Genomic DNA, 21,852 nt, shown 5'->3' with positions numbered 1-21,852 from the left:
TGATATGTATATATTGTATTTATACTGCCACTAGGATGATGCAATCATGTGTGGCATGTAATGTCATCTAAGAGAGCTTGCTAAGGATGGATGATGCAATAGGGTAATGCTAATACAAAGCAGTTATGATATATTGCCAAATTTCACTGAAATTCAACGAATTTTGCAAGTGATGCAATTTTTTTAACCACCACAGTAACTATGGACAAATTTTGAGCAAATGGATGTGTGAAATGGGATTTTTTTTTTTTTTTTTTTTTGGCTGATGCTGTATAAGCTTGCTTTCTTGCATCATATGCATTTGCTAATGCTATTACAACAATTGTTTAAAAATTGAACAGGCATTGTCGGTTAGAACCTTTCTGACACGAAACTTCTTGTTTTGCAGTGGAAGGAAACAAATTGAAATTAGTGTATTCACATTTTTTCTTTCATCCTGCTTAATCAATATACAGTCGAACTTGGTTATAATAAGCATGGAAATAGCAAGATCTCTGCTGTAATGAGCAAAAAGCCATAATGATTTTAGTTTACACATTCCCATACAATCACTCACTATTATAACGAGCGTACCATACAAATTTTGGTAACTATGCAAACATTCTTAATCGCTCAGGTAGTCGAAAAAAACCCAATTCTTGGAATAGACAAAAATGAAAAGGGCAAATTAGCTTTTATGACCACCTGCATCGGATTAGTAGCTGGTTTATGACCTTGTCTTTTCGGGGAAGGAGACTATACAGTAGTACATTGGCAGTCTGCTTGTTGCATTGCCCTATTTACAGATTGTCTTGTATTCACTGAACCATAAATTTAATTCGGGACTTCTAACAATTCTGGAAATGGGACTTCTAAGAACTTTGTATGCAGATCACTTTACTGTCATTTTAAAGGAAAATCAGTTAGAAACGAACCCCTTATTTGGAAACCTGCCTACTAACAAAAGAAAGTCTCTCTCGATTTGTGAAAAAGCCAAAATTATTCGTGAGTTAGAATGTGGTGCGAAAAATGAAGTGTGTAAAATGTTTTTTGTCCTCTTCACCCATATCAACATTGTGGAAGAATAAACATGTTTACATATCGGCACTGTAAAAGAACATAACTGGGAAAAAAAAAATTAGAAAGTGCGAAGTTACAAATGTCTATGTAGCATTGCTTCAATGGTTCTTTGTGTACAAAGAAGTGCCGGGTTTTCAATAGACTCTCCAATCTTGAAGGCTCAAGCGGAAAAATTTGCTAAACAATTTGAACATGATGATTTTGTATGTAACAACGATTGGCTGGATTGATTTAAAAACCCAGTACAAGCATATTAATACAAATAATATGTAGATATATACCAATATTATTTTTTTCTCTAATATTTCTTTTGTTTTTTTTTAATCTTTTTGTCAAGTTATTGAGAATTAAAAAAAAAAAATAGGAGGTAGATTTAACTCATCACTGATGTAGTGAGTAATGGTTATATTGATGAAATTTTCAGTCCCTTGATGCTCATTATAACCAAGTTTGACTGTAATTGAAACCCAAGATGCACTTTATCATTTTGACAAAATTTAAATGTATAGGGCGGCTAATATGTCTTTTTACTCCTTGTAAAAATGGTTACCAAAGAACTGGAATACTTTGTTACAAATATTGCAATATTATGACCCATGTGACAAAAGCCTTAATTGTTCCAGTTGCTCAAACTGAACAACTCGTCAATTTTGTGTTCCATATTTTTAATGGTGAAGAATAATTGTGTGCCATATTATATTATATTATCATATCATATTATTATTATTAGCCATATGGTGCAAGGAAACCTGAGGCTTATGCTGCACCATGCAAAAAAAAAATTGAGTAACCCTGAGAGAGAGAGAGAGAGAGAGAGAGAGAGAGAGAGAGAGAGAGAGAGAGAGAGAGAGAGAGAGAGAGAGAGAGAGAGAGAGAGAGCGCAAGCAATAAAAGGAAATCACCAAGAAAGAGAAGAATGATGTTATCCAGCTCAGGACCCCGAGTGTGTCAAGCCCATACTCACCATATGTGAGCCCCCTGGGGTTATTTATTACATTTTTCCAAAGTATTTTTGGGATGTCATTAAATGCAAGTCTTGCCATTTCTTTAACCCTTATTAGTCTTGTTCAGTCTCTGACTGAAATCTGGATATTTAAATGAGATATTTAAATTTCCTGATCGTGCCAGTTTTACTTTACTCATGGTCATGCATTCAGTACTGTTCTACGATTTGTTCAAAATCAAATTGATAACTGGGCGATATATTTTATTTTTATGTAAAATACGGAGATAAAAATACAGTTAATTTTTAAATTTCTCTTGGGATATGTAAGGTGATACTTTATTGTTTACATAATATTTCTCAGTGTATATTAATTAGTATGTAATTAATTTTTATAATTGTAACTATCATATTTTCTGGACTGAATAGCCCACTGGATCATAAGACGCACCAAAGTTATAGAAGGTGAATTTTGGGGAACAATATTTTAATACGTATCTGAAACATAAATTCACAAGTGCATACTAAACAATATATCAGTTTAATATGAATTTACTCAATGGACCTCATAAACCTGATATAGTTAAGGATCTTCTGTTTGTACTATATGATTCTTTCTGAAAGACTTGGGGTTTCTAGGAAGAAATAGAAAGGAGTATGGTTTTATTGACTATTTTATGGCAATAAAGAGCAAGTTGTCATGAGACATGTGAAAAGCTTTACTTAAATATGCTGGACAATAGTGATATAATCTGATCAGAAAAAAAAAAAAAAAAAACTGTATCACTGTATATACCTAATATACAGACCTTAAGATGCAGAGTTTTTGGTAAAATTCCAAAATGTTTTAATTTTTTTGTGTTTTTAGGTATTTTCTATAAAATAAAAATTATTATATTTTATATAAGTTATTCTTTGTCACTTTATATTGTTGAAAATAGAATCAACCATACAAAACAATTTTTTTTTTAAACAAAACTTGTAGAAATCTAAGCTCTAAGTGTAAAACAAAAAACTCTAGTAGTCTATGAGACTGCACCATATTGCTCATGCAACAAAAATGGCACCATACTGACTGAAGGAGTTTAAGGGCATTCTAACACACCTATGTAACACATTGGTTACTTTTAGAATATGATAAAAGTCACTGCATGAAATCATAGTAATGCGGAGTTATAGTTTATAGCAAAGTGGCTGCCATTCCTACCAATAGACAACATAACACAAAATATGGATTGAAGTAAATAATTACTACATTGATGTACATAGACAGCAAAATTAAATAAAGTAAACACTATAAAGTTAATATTAAGTAAAAAGGGTGGAGGGGAGAGAACCACACATGGCTTTTAGTAGCAGATTGGTTAGTAGCAGACAGGTGGAGTTAAAGAACAAAGAAGTATGATGATGATGCACAGTGCCTTGCATTTTAGCTGTCGAGCTGAACTGATGGTTGTACTGCAAAGAAATGGTGGGATCTGATTGGGTTTTCTCTACCACTGAGCTGTAATCCAGCTGTAATCATGAGATATGGATCGCCTTGGAAGTTTCCATGTCTGTTGGGTGGTATTCTTGCTGTGAGGGGAAGCTGAGACCAGCTGATTGATGATTCCAACTCCTGTTCCATCCACAAGCATGTTCAACTGGTTCTATCAAACAGGGCCCATGCCCAAGTGGTCTAAATAATAATATCATCCATGTCTTTTTTGTATTTCTGTCAACCAAGAGCGCTTGTGCGAGTCGACTTGAAGATAGAGCATATACATATTGGGAATGAAGTATACGCACATACTTCATTTTCAATGTATATGTTTCGTTTGATATTGAATATATGATGTTATTTAAAGATGTAATTTATGTTATACTCACTTTCAATAATATCTGTATTGTTTTTAACTTCTGGAGGTAAGGAAATAACAAATAGGGCCCCGCAAATTTTGTGGCCAGCTCCAAAATTTGCGGGCCCTCATTCCATCGTGGGAGAAACAATGGATAAAATAGCTACAGACCATAACATTAGGGTCCACTTTTAAGTTAAAGTAGATCCTCAACTCTTCCTATTCCCTCCTCACCCCAAAAGGAGGAACATCTGCTAAGTTCTGCAAATTGCAGCATGTGGACACAGCACCTGTGAGTTGATTTGATTGAGGTGTATAAGGCCTTGAATGGGTTGAGCAGGCTCAGTGCTGATGAGATTCTTCCTGTTGCTCAGATATGAATCTGAGGGGGACATAAATTCAAATTGAAGAAAGACAGTTGTAGAATAAATGTGTGTAAATTTTCCATTATTTAGCAGGTAGTTGATTGCTGGAACAAACTTCCATCTGTCGTGGATGTTGATAGCCTAAATAAATTCAAGGAAGAAGTGGACAAAACTTTTAGATCGAATGAATGTGTGAAATGGGTTTTTTTTTTTTTGCTGATGCTGTATAAGCTTGCTTCCTTGTATCATATGCCTCTACTAATGTTAAAGTCAAAGTGGCATGCCAGTTCCTGAAATGCACTATATGACAACATCAGATGGTCATATTGAAAGATAAAGGTAGATTAGAGATGCATGCTGACCATCCCAGGCTTAGTTAATTGGTTTCAGATGTAACGTGTTACTCCATATCTGCAAATCAGTTTTGACTAGAAAATATGGAAGTTCTAGGTTTGGAAAACGACACAAGGATCAAATTTGTTAGGCATTTCACACCAGTCTTCATCCAGCAGTTTTTCAGTTTATGCTGTTTCACTGTTTACACTGTTTTAGCTTATGCCATTGCTTCTCCACCTTATCTATCAATCTCTCTTTCCACACACTTCAGCACTATTCAGTTAATGGTTTGCAAGCTACCTCTGACCCATAAAATGCTTTCCACTAGCCAGAAAAGTTTTAGTTGGACCAGAAAATTTTCAGTTCCGTTTTTATGTATTTAGTTATTTAAATACAGTCGAACTTGGTTATAACAAGCATGGAAATAACAAGATCACGGCTGTAACGAGTAAAAACAAATAATGATTTTAATTTATGTGTATTCTCATACAATCGCTTACTGTTATAACGAGCGTACTACATAGATATACCAAACAAATTTTGGTAACTATGCAAACATTATTAATTGCTCTGGTAGTCGAAAAAACCCAGTTCTTGGAATAGATATAAATGAAAAGGGTGACTTAGCTTTATGACCATCTGCGTTGGATTAGCAACTGGTTTATGACCTTATCCTTCCATTGGTGTTCCGCTTGTCACATTACCCTATTTGTAGATTGTCTTGTATTCACTGAACTATAAATTTAATTCGGGACTTCTAAGAATTTCGGAAATGGGACTTCTAAGAATGTATGCATTTTGGGCTTTTAAGAACTTTGTATGCAGATCACTTTATGATTTTAACGTAAAATCAGTTACAAACTAAACCTTCCTTCGGAAACATGTCGTCTACTAACAGAAGAAAGTGTCTCACAATTTGCGAAAAAGTCGAAATTATTCGTGAGTTAGAATATGATGCAAAAAATGTTGAAGTGTATAAAAAGTTTTCTTTGTCTCTTCAAGTGTATTGACATTGTGAAAGAATAAAGATGTTTACATGGCACTGGAAAATAACATAACTGAAAAAAAAAAAAAAATTTAGAAAGTGTGAAGTTACAAACATTGAGGAAGCATAGCTTCAATGGTTCACCACACAAAGAAGTGCTGGATTTTCAATAGATGGTCTGATCTTGAAGGCTCAGGTAGAAAAATTTGCTTAACAATTTGGACTCTATGATTTTGTGTGTAACAACGGTTGGCTGGATCGATTTAAAAACTGACATGACGTTGATGCAAAAATTAGTGGAGAATCTCAATCTGCAGATCCAGTAATGGCAAATGAATGGATTGACTGTGTTTCGGCAGAAATCAGGAAGAATTTCAATGAAGAAGACATCTAAATACAACAGTTGTGCTACTGCAGTAGGATCTAGAAAATTTGGACAGATGGGCTGAGAAGTGGCAACTGAAGTTTAACTTTGACAAATGCAAAGTACTGCATATTGGTAGAAGTAACCCAAGAGAAACGTACCAACTGTATGGTACTACACTTAGGGTGGTAGAAAATGAAAAAGATCTGGGAGTAATTGTGCAGTCAGATATGAAGTTTTCTGAGCAATGCAGACATGCTGCCAGAGCAGTTCATCGGGTATTGTCAATGATATATAGAAATTTTGCTGGCAGGTAAAAGATGATTATTCCTTTGTATAAGGTAATGGTCAGGCCAAACCTTAAGTACTGCATACAGGTCTGGAGGCCTCATTTTAGGAAGAATGTAGAGTTGCTTGAGCATGTAGAGAGAAGGGCAACAAGATTGGGGGGGGAAACGAAGGGATTCTCTAAGTTCTGCAAATTGCAGTGTTGGTAGGCACCTGCGAGGTGATCTGATTGAGGTGAATAAGGCCTTGAATGGGTTGAGCACACTGAATTCCGATGGGATTCTTCCGTTTGCTCAGATTACAAACCTGAGGGGGCATAAATTCAAATTGAGGAAAGACAGTTGTAGAATAGATGTGCAGAAATTTGCCTTTAGCCAGCGGGTGGTTAATTGCTGGAACAAACTTCAGTCTGTTGTTGTGGAAGTTGATAGCTTAAATATATTCAAGGAGGAACTGGATAAACTTTTAGAGCGAATGATATATGTTGGTGGTTTGTTTGCATTGTTCAGAAACAGGCATCCCTCTACTTACGGGACGTAAGGGACGCCTTATGTCCTCCATAGAGGCCGTAGCAGTTCGTATTACAGTAGGGGTCCTCCTAACTGTTTGTTCCCTATATTTGCCACCTGGGAATGACATCTCCCAGGATGCCCTTGATGATCTCATTAAACAATTGCCACCCCCTTTATTATTAGGAGATTTTAATGGTCATCAAAATTTTAAAGATATAACTATTGTTAAAGGCAAGGGAAAAGGCTTTTGCTTTAGTAAAAGTGCCTACAGCAGACTCAGTTTTAAATTCTATGTAATGGGACAAACTGATAAAGTTACCAACAGCAAATTCTAAATTGGAAACATTCAAGGATGTTACATAGAAGCTACTAGGCTTTTTATACCAAGAGACTGTTCATTACATAGACCTAAATGGATTTCAGATGTACTGGTGAGACTTGTGGCAGAGAAAAAAAATGCATGGTATGTATATAAATTATGAGGTGATACAGAAGTCTACAGTAGATATAAACTTGTCTGAAAGCAAGTCATACAGGCAGTTATGTAAGCTAAGGCAAATTACAAGAAGTCTCTAGCAAAGAATGAAAACAAAGCAGCAAAGGCTTTTTTATTCATTTAAATACTAGAAGGGGATGAGTTCATTTGGTCCACTAGATATGAATGGTTTAACTGTTGATCTTGCACAAGTTGCTAACAAACTGAATAGGTATTTTGTGTCTACATTCATACCAGGAATTTTTTAGGGATGAGAATTCTGGAAGTATGTAAAAATATGGGGAGCTGAATGATTTTGTGATAACCAAGAGGAAAGTGGAAGAGAAATTGAAGCTAGACGTAAAAAAAGGCACCTATGGTGGATGAGATTAGCATTAGTAGAGGCATATAATGCAAGAAAGCAAGCCTATGCAGCATCAGCCAAAAAAAAAAAAAAAAAAACCACTCCCATTTCACCCCTCCATTCATTCAAAATACCTGTCCAGCTGAGCCTTAAATTTATTTAGGCTATCAACTTCCACAACAAGGGATGGAAGTCTGTTCCACCAACCAACTACCCGCTGGCTAAAGGCAAATTTCCGTACATCTATCCTACCTCTGTCTTTCCTCAATTTGAATTTATGCCCTCTCAGGTGATTATTCTGAGCCAGAGGAAGTATCCCATCAGCATTGAGCATGCTCAAACCATTCAAGGCTTTATACACCTCTATCAGATCACCTCGCTGGTGCCTAGTCTCCAGACACTGTAATTTGCAACACTTAAGCCTTTCTTTGTAAGAGCACCCCCTTTGTTCCATTCACTAATCTTGTTGCCGTTCTCTGTACTCGTTCCAGCAGCTCTACATCCTTCTTGAAATGAGGCCTCCAGACCTGTATACAGTATTCAAGGTGTGGCCTGACCATTGCCTTCTACAAGGGAATAATCACCTCCTTATCCCTGCTAGAAAAAGTCCTGTATATCATTGACAAGACACCATGAGCTATTCTTGCAGCCAGTCTGCACTGCTCAGAGAACTTCATATCTGCTTGCACAATTACTCCCAGGTCCTTTTCATTCTCTACCACTGTCAGTGTAGTACCACAGAGTTGATACGTTGCTCTGGGGTTGCTGTTTCCCATGTGTAGTACTTTACATTTGTCAGTGTTAAACTTCATTTGCCAACTCTCAGCCCATCTGCTCCACCTTTCCAGATCCTGTTGCAGCAGCATAGCGTCAGTAGTCTCCTTAACAACCCTGCCACCCTTTGTATCGTCTGCAAACTTGGACATTAAGCTTGATATACCATCATCAATATTATTTATAAATATAGAAAACAATAATGGACCCAACACTGAACCCTGAGGGACTCCACTAATAACATTAGTCCACTATGAGCAGTGACCATTGATTACCTCAACCACCCCTTTATCCATAGCAGCAATTTGCCTCCAATGCCACATTGCTCCAATTTGTGCAGCAGTCTTCCGTGTGCAACAGTATCAAAAGCCTTTCTGAGATCCAAGTATATACTGTCAAAGTTATTTCCTGCATCCAGTTCTTTTGTGACTGTATCATAGTATCCAATCAGATTGGTCATGCAAGACTTCCCCTTAACAAAACCATGCTGTGTCCAAGCTATAACTGAAGTCTTGTCTAGATATTCCTGCAGTGCTTCTTTAACCAGTGCCTCCATTAATTTTCCTGGAACAGAAGTTAAACTCACAGGTCTATAAATACTTGTGTCAGCCTTTGATCCTCCAGAGTCCAAGGAAGCTCTCATAATTATGGCCAGAGGTTTGCTTCCTTCCTTTGCTGGCTCCTTAAATATAGCAGGATAGATCCCATCCACCCCAGGTGCCTTTCTTGTGTTTATCTTCAACAATTTCTTCTCCACTTTACTCTCAGTTATTACAAGATTATCTAGCTTACTGCCGGAGTTGAATACACCTCTGGCATTCCTCTCGCTGAATAACTCCTCTTGTGTGAATGTCGATGCAAAATATTCATTTAGTTTGTTAGCTACCTGAGCAGGATCATGAACAGTTGAACCATCGATATCAAGTGTACCAATCTGATTCATCCCCTTCCTTCTAGAGTTTACATAAGTAAAGAACTCTTTGCTGTTTTTCTTTGCATCCCGTGCCAAAGATTTCTCGTAATCTGCCTTCACTTGCCTAACCTCCTTTGTAACTTGGTTAGAGATCAACTTGTATCTCTCATAGGCTTCTGTGTCACGTGTTAATTTATATGTATCCTGTGCATTTTTCTTCTCTGCCATATGTCTCATTAGTTCATCTGACATCCATTTAGGCCTAAACCTTGAACAATATTTCGTAGTTGGTATGTAAAGCCTAGTAGCTTCCAAGATAAGTTATTTGAATGCTTCCCATTTTGAATTTGCTGTTGGTAACATCACCAGTTGGTCCCACTGTATAGAATTTAAATACTGTCTCAGACCATCGTAGTCACCTTTAGGAAAGCAATAACCCTTCCTTTTACCCGTGATGGTAATTACCTCTTTGAGTAAATCCCACTTCAGCACACTATGATCACTGCCACCTAGTGGTTCCTTTATCTGCAGATTCTTAATGCATGAAGAATCACTACTGATAATCAAATCAAGAGTATTACTCCCTCTAGTTGCCTCCAGAACATGCTGATGTAGAAAACAATCATCCAATAAATCCACAAAAGCCTTGCTACTGTGTGAGTGACCAACCCACAAATTCCAGTCAATATCTGGGAAATTAAAATCCCCCATTATAAGACTATTTACTGGCCCACTCTATTTCCCTGTACAGTTTCTTATTATACTTATCAGAGTCGTTAGGCCTATAGCACACTCCTACTCTCAATTTTGATCTCCCAATGCTTATGTCACACCAAACTGACTCAACACTGCACTGTCCAGCGATGTCGACTGGCTTCACTTCCTTGGATTTTGTGTGTTTCTTAACTAATAGCATAACCCCTCCTCCCTTCCTATCCTGTCTATCCTTTTTTGTAGACATTGTACTCCCCAAATTCCAGTTCTGCATTCCTTATATCTGTGTGACACCACGTCTCTGATATCCCAACAATATCCGCCTTTGATGCTTTGAGAAATACCTCAAATTCATCAAATTTATTTACCAAACTCCTAGCATTGGTGTACATGCAAGTATACATGCACCTGTTCCTTTTCTTAGCTACCCTAACACAACCCATGTGTTTACTTGTACCGCAATGACTCCCAGCAGTCTCTGAAATAACCTGCATCTTGTTTGTCAGGCTTCTGCTCATTTCAATAAAAGCAGTGCAAGAATCACTTTCACCTCTGCCAGTGTCTACTGTTAATCTATTAGTCCTTGTATCCCCCCCCAAGCTAGCAGTTTTCCGACCCACCCAACACTGCATATGATATTAAGAGTAGGAGATCTGAGGACTTACTTAATGTGCAATATTAGAAAAAGTTGCGAGTTAGGATTGAAAGTGTCTGCAATTCTGCCCGCACAAAATGAGGGATTTTATGTTGAGATCCTTGTCAATCACTTAGTCCAGTGGTTTTCAACCTTTTTTTAATAACGGCACCCATAAGTAATTTATTTTATTTTGCAGCACCCCTACTCAATTTTCTGGCTGTTAGATCTGATTCTCTCTTTGTGTATATTCATGCGCGCGCGTGTATATACAGGGTGATTCACTACCAGTGCAACAAACTTGCTGGAGGTGTAGGGGGCACAAAGACGAATTGGAATCGCATAGCATTGCAGGGTCCGAAATGCCTTCGTCATGCGGTAGAGGATGTTGAATGGGAGGTCGCGTGAATAGCGATCCCGCTGGAAGTCGACATTTGCGAACCGTTTCTGTTGAAGAAACCAAGTAGCAAAAGTTCTCCGGAGTGGATAATCCGCAGGCTCCAATGATTGGAGGCATTGCAGATGGTATGAACTCATTTGGTTTGTTGACAGTATCCTCCATACAGTGGATTGGGAAATACCCAATTGTTGGCCTATCGCTCGAGTACTCGTACTTGGATTGCCTTCAGCAAGACGTAGGACATTCTCCTCATTGTCTGGTGTCCTTTTTGTTCGCTCTCGATTCATGGTACCTCTCGTGAAACAACCAGTCTCACGTAACCTTCTGTGCACACGTGCGAAAATCGTGTGATGAAGAGCATGCGTGTGCGGGAAACGTTCCTGGTACGTGTAGAGTGGCGCGCCCGTTACAGTCCGCAGCTCCATACGCAAGGTGCATGTTGGCCAGTTCAATGTTTGAATACTCGTCCATCCTACTGCCTCGGGAACCGGTTCGCAAATGCTGAATTACAGCGGGATCGCTATTCACGTGACCTCCCGTTCAACATCCTCTACCGCATGACGAAGGCATTTCGGACCCTGCAATGCTATGTGATTCCGATTCGTCTTTGTGCCCCCTACACCTCCTGCAAGTTTGTCGCACTGGTAGTGAATCACCCTGTGTGTGTGTGTGTGTGTGTGTGTGTGTGTGTGTGTGTATATATATATATATATATAATATTAAAAAATATATATATGTATGATATTTATTACAATAATATAATTATAAAAATTACATTTAATAATACAAATTATATATATATATATATATACAGTATATAATTTTTTTTCTTTATACAGAGGTACTAAGTAAACATGAATTATAGATCACCACAAAATTAAAAAGATTCTGTACATTTTTTTTTATAATGAAATAAACATATAAATTAAAAACTAAAATAAGTTTAAGTAACTTAAACCCCAATTACTTGGCACCCCTGGAATGTTGTTGAGGCACCCTAAGGTGCCACGGCACTCCGGTTGAAAACCACTGACTTAGGCCGTGGAGAGAATATGCAAGGCTCACGTGGTAGAATTTTTCTCTACGTAGTCTGTGCTTATTAACAGAAGAGACTGGTTTTTACAGGAATGGGATACACTCAAATAGAAGAGGTGCAAGAATATTTGCTAATGCTATCAAGGCAGAGTGATAGGTGGGTTGGAAAACTGCTAGCTTGGGGGTACACAAACTAATAGCCTAAATATAGCTGAAGCAGAGGTGAAAGTGATTTTTGTACTGCTACTATTGGTACATCCAACCCACTGGAGAGTAAAGTGTCTGGAACTTCAGACCTTGCTGTGGGTCATCATGAAACAAATGAATAAATGGGCTGTGTTAGGATAACTGAGAATAAGAACATGTGCATGTACACTAATGCTCAGAGAATTGTAAATACATTTGATGAATTGGAAGTCACTCAGTAGCACAAATATGTATCTGACACTGCCCCCTGCCATAAAGTGGGCCGCTTTGCCAACGTCAGCTTACTAAATAAAAGAAGGGGACGGCTTCTATGGGATGTTAAGTCACCAAATGCAGATATTGTAGGAATAGCAGAAATGTGGTGCCACTCAGACATAAGTGAGTGATGCTAAATTTGAATATGGGGGAGAGTACAATATATACAGGAAGGACAGACAGGAGAGGTGGAGGGGTAATGCTCTTAGTTAAGAAGCATTTTAAATCTGAGGCATTGTATACAGTTGACATGGGTGACCAGTGCAATGTTGAATCAGTTTGGTGTGATATAAGAACTGGGAAAACAGAATTGAGAGTAAGAGAGTGTTGAGTATACCAAACAACTGTGCAGAGAAATACAGTAGGCTAGAAAATTAGAATGTCTTATAATGGGGATTTTAACTGGAATTTGTGGGTTGGTGAGTCACATACTAGCAACACGTGGATTTCTTGAATGACGGTTTTCCCCAACAAGCATGTTAGAGAGGCAACAAGAGGAAGCACCACTCTTGATCTGGTTATCAGCAGTGATTCTTCATGCATTAAGAACCTGTAGGTAAAAGACTCACTTGGTGGCAGCGATCACGGTGTACTAATATGGAATTTAATTAAAGACATAACTACTGTTAAGGGTAAAGGAAAAGGCTTTTGCTTTCATAAGGTGACTACAGTCGTTTCAGACAATTTTTAAATTCTGTGCGGTGGGATCAACTGGTGTTGTTACCAACATCAAATTCTAAATGGCAAGTATTCAGGGAAGCAATCAAAAAAGCCTAGTTGCTACCTATGAAGAAATACTGTTCAGGGCTTGATGTGACTTAAATGGATGTCAAATGAACTACTGAGACACATGGCACCAAAGTGCATGGGATGCATATAGGTTATCAGGTGATATCGAAGCCTATGGTAGATATAAATTAGTCTGTAATCAAGTTACTAAGGATGTTGGGCAAGCTAAGGCAGATTATGAGAAGGCTGGCAAAGAATGAAAAGAAAAACAGCAAAGAACTCTATGCTTATATTAATGGTAGAAGGAAGGGGTTGAATCACATTGAACCACTTAATGTTTATGGGTTAACTGTTGATGATGCTGCTCAGGTTGCTGACAAAATGAATAGGTATTTTGCATCTACATTCATACGTGAGGAATTCTTTAGGGAAGGGGAATGCCAGAAGTTTATCAGACTTTAACAAAGAGCTAAATGACTGTGATAACAGAAAGGAAAGTGGTGGAGAAATTGTTGAAGATTGACATTAAAAAGGCCTGGGGTGAATGGAATCTATCCATTTATATTCTGCTAGGCAGCAAAGGAGGTAAGTAAACCCTTAGCTATAATTATGAGAGTATCCTGGAAATATACAAAACTCTCCTACCCAAGCTAGGCATATTATAGCATAAGCTGCTCTTGTGCCAGTAGCTCTTAAACAACAAGTATCCTTGATTCAGAGGAAGTCAGTATGGACTGGAGATGTGTGAATATATCCCTAATTCATAAATGGGGATCATTTGGCGACATGAATAAATACAGACCTTTAGCTTAATGTCTGTTCCAGGAAAAATAATTGAATCACTGATTAAAGAAGTAATGCAGGACCCTTGACAGGAATGCAATTATACTGCAATCACAGCATGGATTTGTTAAGGAGTGGTTTTGTTTAACCAATCTGATAGGTTACTATAATGCTGTGACCAAGGAACTAGATGCAAAAAATAATTTTGATATCTTATACTTTGATTTTAGGAAGGCTTTTGATACTGTTGCACATAAAAGACTGTATAAATTGGAGAAATATGGCATTAAGGGCAAGTTACTGTTATGGATAAAGGGATTAAGTGGAAAACAGTGGTTATCGATGTGCACTGCTCTTCGTGAACTAATGTTATTAGTAAAGTTCCTGTTTCGGTGCTGGGCCCCTTGTTGTGTTCAATATTTATCAGTGATATTGATGAAGGTATATCAGACTTGATGTCTAAGTTTGCAGATGATTCAGATTGGCAGGGTGGTTAACAACAGTCAGGGTGAGCTACTGTAAAAAGATCTAGGAAAATTTGGTCAATGGGTTGAGAAATGGCAATTGAATTTTAAAATTGGCAAATTCAAGGTACTGCATATGGGAATTAGTAACCCCAGAGTAACTGTCATTTGTGTGGTACTACACTCCAGGGTAGGGGAATGTGAAAAAAAAAAAAAAAAAACTGGCCATAATTATGGAATCAGGTATGAAATTCTCTGAACAGTGCAGGTATGCTTCCAGGACAGCTCGTATGGTTTTCTCAATGATATACAGGAACTTTGTTAGCAGGATTAAGGAGGTGACATCCCTTTGTATAAGGCCATGGTTAGGATGCATGTTGAGAACTGTATACAAGTCTGGAGGCCTCACTTTAGGAGGGATGTAGATCTGCTGGAATGGGTGCAGAGAAGTGCAACCAGATTGGTGACCGTAACAAAAGGGTGCTGTTACCTAGAAAGATTTCAGTTCTGCAGATTGCTTGTCTCGAGACTAGACACCTGTTGGGGAGATCTGATTGAGGTGTTTAAGCCTTGAATGGAATTGTGTAAGCTAAATATTAATGGCTTTTTTTCACTTTCTAAGGTTACACACAACAAGGGACAAATTCAAGTTGAGGAAGGCTGGTGCAGGACAATTGTGCAGAAGTTTGCCTTCAGCCAGTGGGTGATTGATTGTTTGAACAGACTTCCATCTGTTGTTGAAGTGGATGGGTTAAATAAATTCAAAGAACTAGAGAAATTCTTGAAGGGTCCAGATTGAGTGAACTATGTAGGTTTTTTTTTTTTTTGGCTGATGCTATATAAGCTTGTTTTCTTGCATCATTTGCCATTACTATTATGACTTTGAATTACAAGACATTTAATTTTTTTATTTTGCTACTTTATTATTATTTTTTTTTTGTGCTAAACAGATGCTAGATTAGCAAAAGCATGCCTCATGGTGTCTCATCTTGCTTGTAATGCTTTGATTTTGCTGGCTAAATTCAACAGCTGACAAGAAAAAAGAAATCAGCTGACATTTTTCCATATCCCTCGAAAGTCTGCATTTCAGTTTGGGGAGGGATTAGCGACTTTGAAAATTCTGAAATATGATAAAACTCTATTAGAATTTTCGTTCTGTATTTTTCATTTGAGGTTAGCAAATTAATTAACAGATCACTGTTTTTAATTCAGTAAAAAAACTAAAAAAATAAATTAAGATTGAAACAAAGCAGGAGGATTAAATGTCACTCAAGTGTCCATGTCACAATTGAGGGTGTAAGCGAGTGAAAGTTAAATTTATTACCAATGAATGTATGTGCAGAATGTCTTTCAAACTTATATAAAACCATGTTAAATTTGTCCAAAAAAAAAAAAAGTTGCAGCCTAATTTGCTGGTTTAGCCTAAATTTGGATCTAAATTTATGGATCTAAATTTGAAGGATCTAAATTTGAAGCCTAGTTTGTGACTATGCCAAATTTGTCACAAAGTCAGATCATCAGAAAATATCTCCAGATCTGAAACAGATTTCTACAGGGCACTATGTCAGTAGTTCCCAAGCTTTTGTCGAAATTTTTGAATTTCAATCAGTGGTAGGCCACTAGCAGTGTTGAAATTTATGTTGAAGTCTAATTATGCATACTGTGTTTTTAATGTTGCAGACCTGTATTGTTGTGTAAAGTAATGGGGTATTTTTGACGACCTGGTGACAAACTTTTGCCAGTGGCTGGCAGTATTCTCAGGACTGTGAAGGATAATCAGTTATATTATGGGGATGGGGTTGTGTACACCTCGTATGGTATTTAGATAGATAGATTACTTGTGTTTGGTAGGAATCATTTCATCTTTGTCAGGCTGTAATTGGAAATGAGGCATTTCCTCTGACTTGAATATCTGCTCAACTTATTGAAAGACGTTAGGTGTGTATGGTAATTTATTCCTAGTCTCTTATGTTATTATTATTTTTTTATTAATCCTTAGTCTGCTTTTAATTTTTTTTGCTACTTCATGCATTTATTTAACTGATAATGAATTGTATTACTGTTGATGAAAAGTTAAAGATGTGTTTGTATTTTTTAGCTTAATAATGGCAACTTACTTAAGAAAATTGGATGTTTTGGTTACCTGTCCCTATCATCCTGCTCATCGTGTACCAGAAAGTAGACTGCAGAAGCACATTGCAAAATGCAAATCTGTGAGTATTTTATTTTTATGTTAAAATAGTTTCATGTGATGGAAATAGTGGTAATTTCATATCAGTAAGTTTCTGATAATGTTTTAGTTATCACAGATTTCTATTGTTCCTTTTATCACTGCTAAAAATAAATTTTAAAATATAATAAAAATGATAGTCAATATTGAGGTTGACAGATTCTTTGATCCAGGCTATGGCACCTAAAACCTTATGCTGCTTCATATTTTTGGGGATTTCTTCAGTAAAAATTGTTTCACCAAATCCTTTCTTGGAAGTTTTGTTAATCCTTTGGTGAAACTCTCAACGAAGTGTAAGTAGAAACAGAGTATACTTAGTCCCCATTTAACATGAGTTTCACTAACACAAATTAACTTTTACAAGTAGGGATGATTTTTGACTAACATGGCTAGTTTTTCAGTTGAACACAATTTCACCACGACTTTATGGCCATAGAATAGGGGTTGGCAACCTGCGGCTCTTTGAACATGTAACTGTGGCCCTTTAACTTTTAGTCACATGAAGCACAATTTGAAATGGAGTTAGAGGACTTAAAAATAAAGGACATGTGGAGTGCAAGACTAAAATGCCTTAAAACTGAAATTGAGAATTTGGAGAGGCAAAAGGGTTCCTTGCAATTCTACACAAATGGATGGTGATAGATGAGTTGAAAATGCAAGACTGAACTGTGTTTGATGTGTGGAGTAGCTTACCGAACACATATATAAATTTGAAAATATTTGTGTTTGGACTTCTCTGTTTTTGGTTTGACATATTTCTGCGGGCAAATATTTTCAAACATGAACTATATTAAAAATAAATCAAGAAACCATCTGAACAATGTGAGTCTCCCAGCATGTTTAAAGATGAAAATTACAGCATACTCGCCTGATGTTGAGAGACTCGCTGAATGTTTGTTACATTCTTTCAGTACAGTCGGTCCTCGTATAACACGTGTTTACCTTACACGAATTCGATCATACACGATTTATAAATAGGGGAACGATATCTTATATAACACGAACCGAATTCGCTTATGCACGATTCGCCTTTGTGTTTACAAGAAATGGCAGTCGAACGCGGAATCACCCCAACCGAAAGCAACACGATAGGAATGAAGAAGATTCTGAAAATGTATTTATGTGTTTTATATCAGTGAAGGGAAACATATTTCACCATAATAACGTAAAAACCAACACAATTCCAGCTATCGATATAATCGCAAATGCAATTAGATGGAGTTTACTACCAGTTTATAACAGATTCCACTATCAGAAATGAAACTGGAAATTGTTTTTATTGTTTTATGGTAGTAACCGCCAGAATTGTGCTTTAGTAAAATGTGGGGTGTTAATAGTGTATCTCGGCCTTTACGGTGTTGTTTATTCAGTTGCTATACGCGAGCAGCTTTGTTTATGTGTATCAAGCATGCCTCCTCGTTTTGTAATTGCGCTTTATTCCCTAAAAATTAGTAAAATACTTAAAAGGTGTGAAAAGGAGGCGTCCTGGCGAAGACACTGCAGATTCAGAGAGAGAGAGAGAAAAAAAAAGCAATATCGATAAACAGAGGCGGACTGGGTCAAAAATTCTTACCCGGGAAAATTTATAGTGGCCTCATACTATGGTTTATGGCCAAAATCACACCGGCCTCCAGCCCACCGGGATTTCCTGGGTAAGGCTTATGGCCAGTCCGCCTCTGTCGATAGAGAAAAAAATATGAAATTGTGAAACGCTTTGAGCGAAATGAAAGACCATGTGATATTGCACGTGCTACAGACCTAAATGAGGCAACGACGAGAATTACAAAGAATGCGGAGAAAATAAAAACAACTTTCGTAGCAGGAACAACTCAAAGTGTAATTAAAATCCATTAGATTAAGACACAAGAATTGGAAGGGATGGAACGGCTGTCATCTGTTTGGATAGAAAATCAAACAAAAAAACAAGTTTCCTTACGATAGAAGCAAAAGCATTAGCAATATTTTATTACGTAATAGTCATTACGTATTATAAAATATGTAAGTATTTTATTACGACTATTTTATTTAATATAATAATTTTTTTACGAATAACATACGTATTTTATTCGTAAAAAATACTTTTTTAGTATTAAAAATACTAAAAATACTTTATTATAATATAATAAATAATAAAAAATATTTATTATTTATTATATTATAATAAAAATATATATTATATTTTTTATTACGTATTTTAATCGTTATAAAATACGTAAGTATTTTATAACGATTAAAATTAACCGATTATTTATTGTGTTTGGTAATGTTTTGGTTCCAAATGTGTGTTCAATCTTGGGTGGTCGGCACCTAACCCCACTTTTCCCATAGGGCCTGTTGTTTATATTGCACGATTTTGCATTGCACGAGGTTTTCTAGGAACACAACTATCGTGCTATACGAGGACAGACTGTATTAAAAAATAATATTTCAAAATATATATATTTTTAATAAAACACCTTCCCACTCTATTCTATTTCTTAGCCCCCCCTCCTCCCAGCTTGAGCTGAGGTGCGGCCCTTCGGATTCTTTTTTTTTGTAATTAGATCAGAAATGGTTTTTCACTTAAAAATGATTGCCGACCCTTGCCTACAACTGCAGTCAACCTGCCTACAAAGAGGTCTACAAATGCAGTACTTTACAAATGTCAATGTTAAACTTCAGTTGATACTTCTCAGCCCATCTGCCTAGCTTTTCTAGACGCCTCCGTAGCCAGGTGGGCAGGAGCAGCAGTGCATAGCACACGCTTCTTGATTAGACCAGGGTTTGAGCCCGTAGCCACCTAATACGGAGGATGCAGAAAGGTCAGGGAATGACCACCGCATATCCTCAGAGCAATATGGCCTTAGTTGCTAAGGCCTAAAATCCAAATAAGAACAACTAACTTTTCTAGATCCTGTTGCAGTAGCATAGTGTCATTAACAACCCTGCTAATATTTGTATCATCTGCAAACTTGGACATTAAGCCTGATATGCCTTCATCGATATCATGGATAAATACACAAAACAACAATGGGCCCCAGCACCGAACCCTGGGAGGCGCCTCCATAGCCAGGTGGGAAGGAGCAGCAATGCATAGAACACGCTTCTTGATTACACCGGGGTTCGAGCCCGTCACCACCAAATACGGAGAATGCGGAAAGGTCAAGGAATGACCACCGCATATCCCGGAGCAATATGGCCTTAGTTGCTAATGCTCCTAAAAACCAAATAACTAACTAACTAACTAACCGAACCCTGGGGGACTTCACTAATAATGTTAGTCCACGTAGAGCAGTGTCCATTTATTACTACTCTCTGCCGTCTCCCATTCAACCCTCCCTTTATCCATTGCCCTTAATGCCATACTGCTCCAATTTGTACAGCAGTATTCCATGTGCAACAGTATTAAAAGTTTTCCTGAAATCCAAGTATATGATATCAAAATAATTTTTTGCATCCAGTTCTTTTTTGACCACATTGTGTAGTATCCAATCAAATTGGTTAGACAAGAGTTCCCCTTAACAAACCCATGCTATGTCTTTACTATTACTGCAGCCTTGTCTAGGTGATCCTGCATCATCTCTTTAACCAGTGACTCCATTATTTTCCCCAGAACAGAAGTTAAATTAACAGGTCTATAATTATTTGTCACCCTTTGAGAACCCCCTTTGTGAATTGGGGATACATTTGCACATCTCATATTTTATTTGCTGTATGAAGTACATTATTATTAGCTGTATGAAGCATATTAGCTATATGAAGTACATTACATAAATGTTCATCTGTCAGTGATGAGGCACTTTGACATTATATTTTTCACCAATGCAAAAAGGCTTTCACAACATGTGCTGCCAAATAGAACAATAAACCGAATAGCATGGCTCAAAAGATTGAGAAAGGATCCTTTGTTGATATATTTTCTATAAAAAAGTGAATATCATTCTCAGCAAAAGCTCTCCTCAAAAGACTGCTGGCTTGAACTTCAAGTAATTTTAGCTGAAAGGTATTTTCTACTTCATCAATATTTATGCTAAATGGATCAGCAAAAATTAAACTCAAGCCTATGATTCCTAACATCTGCAAATTTCTGATTGAATTCATCTATAAGGCAAGTAATTAATGCTGAGTATTTTTTTAAACTTAATTATATCAGCACATCTTGCTGAAAGTGTTATGGAGTGGTTAGTTTTTTATAATTGTATATGAAATAGCTTTAATTTCTTGCTGAAGGTTGTAACATGCTCATGTAATACATTTACTGATTGACCCTTTCTTGTAGCTTTATGTTCAATTTAGAAAGATTTTTTGGTAGTACCTACTAAGAAGGCAGAGAACTGGTGAAGATGACACTACCTATTTGAGAATCTAGTGGCCACCGAGTGCAGCACCATGGGTAAACAGCTGGCTGTTGAGGCAATGCCACGTAGGTATAAGGCTGCAAACTGAAATGGATTGTGTTAATGAAATAAAGTAATCTTTTTGGTGCTTATGTATTATCTGCATAACTGCAAGATGCTGAATGTGCAATACAACCAACGTAGAATGTCTTTAATGAGGTATACCGTTTATATCAATGCATAAAAGTTTTTGTACTCTAAATTTATCTACCACACTTAAGAAAGGTTGGTGGGCCAGATGACAACTTTGGACTGTATGTTGAACAACCCTGATCTAAAATCACTGAGAGTTGAAATGCCTGTCATACAATAATACTGGTTTTATAAATTCTGCACTCCCTGAGGCAAATTGGAACAAGCAGTAGCAATTTAGGTAACATTTTGATGAGATAATTTATATGAAGAAAAGAATATTAAAATTTCACATTCAGTATGAATAAGATTATCAGATATGTTTGGATGTGTAATAAGCTTTTGTTCATATTAATATGACAGTTGCAGTGAATGGAGCTTCTTTCAGAGTGTTTTTGTTTAAGACATTAAGTTGTTGTGTTAAACAAAACAAGTAATTATTAATGCATATCCATACTTAAAGCCGAAAGTACTGGAGAGTAATAAATATGAGTTAATTAACTAGCCTTTCTATTAGGACTATCCAACAAATTACAGCTGAAATTATGGCTGCTTTAATTTTTGTCTCACCAAAAGCCACCATCAAATATTGGTAATGATCAGTGTTAAAGTAATAAGACATAATTTTCTGTAATTCAGCTATTCAGGCAGCATTAGTTCAAGGTGTCATTAAAATT

General features: G+C 36.9%; 1 protein-coding gene across 1 annotated transcript in view; it reads left to right on the top strand.

The window, feature by feature from the left end:
• Positions 1-21,852, top strand: part of LOC150075328 (uncharacterized) — a 192,659-nt gene that overhangs the window by 11,723 nt on the left and 159,084 nt on the right. Inside the window, exon 2 of the mRNA XM_090388765.1 lies at positions 16,536-16,650. Within this exon, the coding sequence (XP_090244891.1) occupies positions 16,543-16,650 (108 nt within the window). The 5' untranslated portion in view covers positions 16,536-16,542. The remainder of the gene's footprint in view (positions 1-16,535; positions 16,651-21,852) is intronic.

The sequence above is a fragment of the Mastigoproctus giganteus genome, chromosome 14, assembly GCF_048544385.1.
Source record: "Mastigoproctus giganteus isolate SK-2022 chromosome 14, ASM4854438v1, whole genome shotgun sequence".
Classification (NCBI taxonomy): Eukaryota; Metazoa; Arthropoda; class Arachnida; order Uropygi; family Thelyphonidae; genus Mastigoproctus; species Mastigoproctus giganteus.
This window is presented reverse-complemented; position numbering and strand designations above follow the sequence as displayed.